Here is a 7,018-nt window from a genome sequence, read left to right as displayed (position 1 = left end):
TGCCATAGGCGTTAATGACCAGAGGGTTTTACGCCTTTAACAATAAATTAAAATATGTACAAAGTTTTCCTTATTTAAAAAACACTGTCACTGGAATCCTTAAAATGAGCAATTGAGTAAAAAATAAGGATTAAAAAAAAAATGAAATGAAGATTCCACCCTCTAGCTAACCTCACTAGATGGAACACTACAATTAATATTGGATTTCAGATTGACAACTATATAGCTTTGGTGTCCAGCATCATATTCATCTCTATTGACATAATTCAAGGATAAGCAAATAATGAACTGATTCCAAAATCATATAATATCAACTTCCAAAAATATTAACAATAAAAAAAAAATATAGACAAACAAATATAAAATCATAAAAACCTTTAAAATATTTGATATTTCAAATTCACTCTAAAAGGATGCTTGTGGGATGCCCATGCTATGACATGAAGATAGTTCTGGACAACCTTAATGTCCAGGTTGGAAGGGAATCCACTCTTTCGCCTATAGTAGGAAGGCAAATCATATTCTTGTTGGTAGGGGACAATGATTTAGTCTCATGGTAGTGAGAATTTTTAGAGGAGGTAATATTGATAGCAATCACTATCTGGTTTTTATCCAGCATTTGAGCTAAGGAATAAGTAAAGGTCTAAAAACTAAAGAGGCTCAAATGGAAAGAATAAATACCCAGAAACTACAAGACCAGAGAACAAAATTTTAATTAGTCACTAATATAGGCAACCTGACATATAAAATCATAAAAACGTGATTGACTGTGAATACACAGTCTAAGAATGTAAAAAATTAGATTGCTGGGGCAGGCGATCAGAATGGGTGAGGAGAGGACGGTCAGAAGATTGTATCATGGGAATTCCAATGGAGTAAAGCCTCATGGAAGACCAAAAGATAAATGGAAGCACAGCATCTTCAAGGATCTGAAAAGAACAGGACTCTCCATCAGGCAAGCTATTGACAGGGAGGACTTGAGAAGAGCAGTTGAGCAGGCCAAGGGCTGCTTCCATGCTTCTGTTGTACCAATAATGAATAAATAACTTAGCATAATACAAGATAAACATCATACCATCTAATCCCAACTGGTTGAAGTAGAATGGGATAAATTTTAAAACTTTTGAGATACATACCATCACAGGTGAAATTATCAATAAGTTTGTAGCCTGGACGGCAATCACATCGATAATTAGTTGGAGTATCTATACAGAGGTGAGAGCATCCACCATTATTCGTTGCACATTCATCAACACCACATTTGTCAACAGGTTCATCTTCGCCACTTGGACAATCTGGGATTTTATTGCATACCTTATTCATTGGAATGCACATTCCACCTCCACAATCAAACTCATCATTTTTACAGGATGGAATCGGGCTTGCTAAAATTATAAAAAAACAAAATCAGGCCTTAAATTAACTCAATGTTTCAAAGATAAGAAAATACATCAACATACCACAATTTTCTTCATCACTTCCATCTGTGCATTCAGCAAGCCCATTGCAATGTAAGTGACCAGCAATACAGAGATTATTTCGACACTGAAACTGATCTGGACGACATGTAACATTTTCACATTGATCAGCACTCTCATCTGCACCATCAGGACAATCTGAATCCCCATCACAGACCCATGATGGATGGACACAAGTCATTCTATCAGTACATTGAAATTCTTTATCAAGGCACACAGAAAATACAGCAATGTCATTTGGACAATCCTGGAAAAAAAAAACAAAAAAAAACTTTGTTATATTTATTAGTAACATGTTTCCAGTCTACTTACATGTATATTTCCTTATATTGTTATTATTATTTTTTTCTATTTACTTTATAAACATAACAATTTTTTGAATTTTTTTTATTTTAATGTTCTGTTAATTCTAAAATGTTTATATCTTATTCATTTAGCCCTGATGAAGACCTCCAAAATAGGGCGAAATGTTGATTTACAATAAATAGTTGTTTTTTTTACTATTTTGATACTTTTATTGACCTATCCTCCTATAATATTTCAATAATCATATCTGCTCTACACTGTAATTCATTATTATCGTTTACAGTTATCTATTTTCATTTTGAAAGTATTTATAATGTATCTGGGGTTGTAATAGACTATAACCTGACTATATCCATTGTGTTACTTAAAATAAAATAAAACATACTTCAACTCTGATTCATATTTGCCTAACAATGAACTCTAGCATTAAAGTGCCAAAACATTAAAATACCAAATATTAATGGAACATTAATATTAACATAAAAATATAAGCATATCATTTGTTTTTTTAATTTTTAAAGTTACTAAATACACCTACATAAATATTAAATAAGCTCATTAATCTATTTTTTAGTACTTTTAAAAATTCAGATCATTATGGGGAGCATACTTAATGGTGAAAGTGAATATGAATAAGATAAAGAAAACAGAGTTAACTTACCCATTTTTTAACTTTTTTTGACATTCTTTCATAATGAATAAAATTTTGTAGAGCCCGATTAGCAAGTTTCTGTGGATACTTTTTTAATTGTACAGGAAAATCTATTTTGTCTATTTCAAGAGCTTTCTTGTCATTCAATTTGTTAATGATTTGTAATACTTCATAATCTTGGATGCCTACATCATCTTCATTGATAGGTAGGATAAGTATTGATTTTCTAATTCATCATAGTCATTGCTTAAAGTATCCTGTTTAATTGTTTTTCTTAATAGGTGAGAAAATGTTTGTTTGGCGTCAGTTGTGCGTGTTTCTACCTCAGTTTGAATAGTTGTAACTAGGCTAAGCGATATTATTTTATATATCAATGTATCACCTAATTGTTAACAAAATACTTGACTGAAAACAATTTCAAATTCGTGATTTTGTGGATTCCAGAATTGAACATATGACTCAGTACAGTAAGATTACTTAAATGGGAAACATCACAACTAGAGGTGGTGTAGCCTTTTTAGTTTAAATTTAATATGGGCCATCTATACCTCAGGTGATTGAGAGGCAGGTCTTTTCAATCTGAGAACTGCGGTGCCACCGGTTCGAATCCAGCCTGGGGGATTGACTTTTTTCATTTCTGTGGCATTCCTACAAAATCAAAACTTGACCTTCCTTCCACCTTGGTTAGAATAGGTGGTTACCTGTACATAACTCCCCCCCCCCAGTATGTCAAAAATGACCAGGAAGGGGGTCGTAAAAAAAAAAGTTTAGATTTTATGAAGAGTATTTTGATTTTTCAAACTCATTGCTCTCTTATCTTAAACAACATAGGTTCACCTCCATTTTCAACAAATTCAACCAGTCTGAAAGTGAAAAGAAATATCGTAGAAAGCTGAAAATTCATTTGTCAGCCTCAATTCCATTACTAATCAATGAGAACTGATACAGGTACCTGTACCAATATATTGGTCAAATCAACTAGGAGTTTGCTTATTTAATTTCTGAATATGAAGAAAAGGGGAGAGAGTATATATTTTAAATTATTTTTTAAACTTTTCTTTCAATTTATTATATTAAAATAACTTGTAATTATATTAAACTCATTTTGAATAATTAAATATTTTAGTCCAGATATCAACTTGAATATAAATAGCCATACCTATTGTTAATTTTGTTTCATATTGAGAACATATTTTATAATTAGAAAAAAGTGTTGAACAATCAACAATAAGATATCAAAAGAACATTAGCTAAGGCTATTTATATCTGAGGGAATGGGGAAGCTCAGTAAGGCGATGTGCTACTATATCCACAACCAGGATTCAAATCTGGCAAAGGCTGATAATTGTTTATTCTGTTAAATCAGCTGTGAGTCAACCCTTTGCGTTTAGGAACACTCCTGAGGCACAAGCAATGTCTTAATTATTCTTCATTGGAGAGAAAACTTAGTGGATGAGAATGATCTTAAATGAGTAACCTCCTTGCAAAACGGGAGAGACAGCACTTCCTTAAAAAGTAATGAACTCCTGAACCTTGATGAGTTTTAGTGATACAGGCTTTTTTTTTCCAATTATATTTGAGTAGATATCACAACTAAAATAGTGGGTCTCCGTATTGGTGAGACGTCGACTCGCGTACGCAATGGGTCACTCTCCCTCTTCATATTCCTGTGATACCACCCCAAGAATGTAGTTGCTTGCATCAGTTGTGAGGGTAAATTTCTTCTTAAAATCGGGGGTGCCAGGACCGGTTTCCTAAGCCTCTCTATACACTTCCGTACGTTGTTCTCCATCTGATATGTTATCTTTATTGTATTCCCTTTCTTCAGTAGATTGTTAAGGGGTACAAGATATTTCGCCATGTCCAGGAGAAACCTTCGATAACAGTTCAGTGCTCCTAGTAATCGTCGCATTTTCACGTCTTTGGGTACCGCCATCCTTAGCAGGGCCAACACCTGTATGTCTGGTCTTATGCCATCTTTGAAGAAAGTGTGCCCCAAAAAATTATTCCATTTTTGCCCCAACACCAACTTCTCTTCGGATAACTTTAGGCCAAATTCCCTCATGCGCTGGAACACACTCCTCAGATGGTTCACATGGTCCTCTTCCGATTTGCTAAACACCAATAAGTCATTCATGTATACCTGGCAAACTGCCTCATCCATCAGCCTCTGGAAAGTCACAGGTTCATTCTTAAGACCAAAGGGCATGCTTGTAAATTCATAATGATCACGTTCGAAGGTGAAAGTGGTCTTATGCTGGTCCCTGGGATGCATCATAATTGGATAATACCCCGCCTTTTAGTCGAGCATGCTGAAAATTTTTGCTCCGCCCAATCTATCCAAAATGTCCTTGAATCTCGGGATTAGGTACTTCTAATCAACTGTGTTCTCATTCAGTTTGCTATAGTCGATGACTGTGTGGTACTTCTCTGTGCCATCCCCTGGCATACTCTTCTATCGCAACGCCCACAAAGGACTATTATATGGTGAGGTGCTCTCTACAATTATCTTCTGCCTTTTCAGGTTCTCTATTTCTTCTCTGATGTGTTGTCGAAGTGCTAGGGGATACCGTCTTTCCTTTACATAAGTCACCCTATCTTGCTTCAATGGAATCTCATGAACTATTTTCCCAATAGCACCCAGCCTATCACCTTCCTTAAAAAAAATATCGTTGAATTCCTCCAAAATTCCGGCTTCTCAACTCTTCCCTAATATCACTGTCCCTAACCCTCTCTTTCTCAGCCCTCAGGAGTCTCTGGCAACTATATTTCTTGCCCCCACTTTATCCAGTAAGTCACACCCTATAATTACTTGATAAGTCTCGAGGTATCTTTCCCATTATATGAATAATCACTTGTTTCCCTACAGCCCCCCACTTACTCAAGCCTATAACTTTGTAATTCCTCAATGTGCGGCCATCCCTCTGCAGGCATCCTCCTCATGGATAGAAATTACATCCGACCCTGCACCTGGATTGTTTCCATTATCTTGCTGAGTTTATCTCCAATTCAGTTGTAGCTTGCCAGTTCTGTGGCATATTGCCCACTAGACGGTTTTGGTTTCTTCGCCTTTCCGATCATCATAAATATGTCTTCCTCTGGGGTCCACCGTCCTCCTCTGAACACCTTCTTTAATCTTTCCTTCCTAACTCTCCAAGAGGTCTCTTCGTCCGCCTGAATCTGATTTAGGATGCTTCTCCTCACTCTGCAGATGACCACTGCTTTTAATGCCTCCGCATCTTCACTATCAAATAGATTTTCAATAGACTTCACTTCAATTTGGCTAATTAGTCAGACACCCCCTTTTATGAAGTGGCTCAGTTCTCTTGTTTCCCCAGTAAACCATTCAAGGTCAAAAACGGCCTTCCTCAAGTCTTGGACAGTTGCTGTATGTACCTTTATCCACTCAAGTGTTGTGGCGTAGGCTCCCTCTAGAGAAACTTCTAATCGTAGTGGGGCAATTTCCAGAGATTGTCACCGGGGGTGGAGGAGTCACCTCCATGGGAGGTGGGTTCTCGATCTCGTTTTGATTTAAAGCTTCCAGGTTCAATACCATTTTTCTGACGATACCGTAGGCAGCCATTATTTTAAAAAAAATTGGAAGTTGAGAAATCAACGATAAAAGTTCTTCTTGAAAATAAATTTCTAAATTTAATTTTCTAAAATGAAATTCTAAATTTCCTGGGTTCCGGCACCAGTTAAACGTTTGGTTTAGCAAAAAGGGAGAGAGAAATGACCAGCTCGGTTGCTAATCAAACACAGACTTTTATTGAGACCAGCTTGTCTATATATATTTTTGAATCAGCTGATCTAGTCAATCAGCTGGTATGAGTTGTACAGCTGACTAGGCAGGCACAAAGATACCATTCAAAGCCAAGATGGCTAGGCGTGTCCTTCCAAAAGTCCGTTGAATAACGGCCATGTTGAGCAGATTCAAATATTTAACTTCCCATAATAATCGTAGTTACAGTAAATTTAAGAAAAAGAGAAGTCAAGAATAATGTTCATAAAGAAAATTATATGCAAAAACTCAAACTGTTGTGCTACAATCGATGTTAACATTGGACATCTAGAGAAAGATCATGGTTGGTTGATCACTTGTGGATTAGGCATGATAGAGATGACGGCTCCTGGATGCAGGAGGTCCTGAACATCCTTTGTTTCTCTCAGTGGGACATCTAGAGAAAGAAGACATTGAAGAGTCATCCAAGAAGATTAATTGATTCTTTGTTTGGATTGCTGGTGGAAGAGATGTATTGAAAACTATTAGAGGACCAAATGCTTTGCTTAAATACAGTGTTAGTTTGTGAAATAGAAGTCATCAAAAACCATCAATCATCATAGAAGAGCATAAATTGGTTAGTGTTGTACAACATAGAATTTTAATTATATTTGTAAAGGTAGTTAATAATTTACTCGACTATTCTGATTGCCTAGAAACCCGCCCAGAGATAAAGAGTCTACTATATTATAAAATTCTCCTATCTGTTTAATATTACAGATTTTTATTTTGAGCCTAAGCTATACTTTAGATATGAGATAAAATAAAAACTATTAAAATTCCTTTTATTTAAATAAATAA

At 35.6% G+C, this 7,018-nt stretch overlaps 1 protein-coding gene across 1 annotated transcript in view; it reads right to left on the bottom strand.

Annotated features, from left to right (window-relative positions):
- LOC106679913 (very low-density lipoprotein receptor) overlaps positions 1 to 7,018 on the bottom strand; it is a gene marked incomplete in the record, with an annotated part of 66,885 nt that overhangs the window by 22,211 nt on the left and 37,656 nt on the right. The window contains 2 exon segments of the mRNA XM_067051509.1: positions 1,137 to 1,385; positions 1,461 to 1,725. Of these exon segments, the coding sequence (XP_066907610.1) occupies positions 1,137 to 1,385; positions 1,461 to 1,725 (514 nt within the window).

Source organism: Halyomorpha halys, unplaced genomic scaffold (genome assembly GCF_000696795.3).
Source record: "Halyomorpha halys isolate HHAL.00 unplaced genomic scaffold, Hhal_1.1 Scaffold231.1, whole genome shotgun sequence".
In the NCBI taxonomy this organism is placed as follows: Eukaryota; Metazoa; Arthropoda; class Insecta; order Hemiptera; family Pentatomidae; genus Halyomorpha; species Halyomorpha halys.
This window is presented reverse-complemented; position numbering and strand designations above follow the sequence as displayed.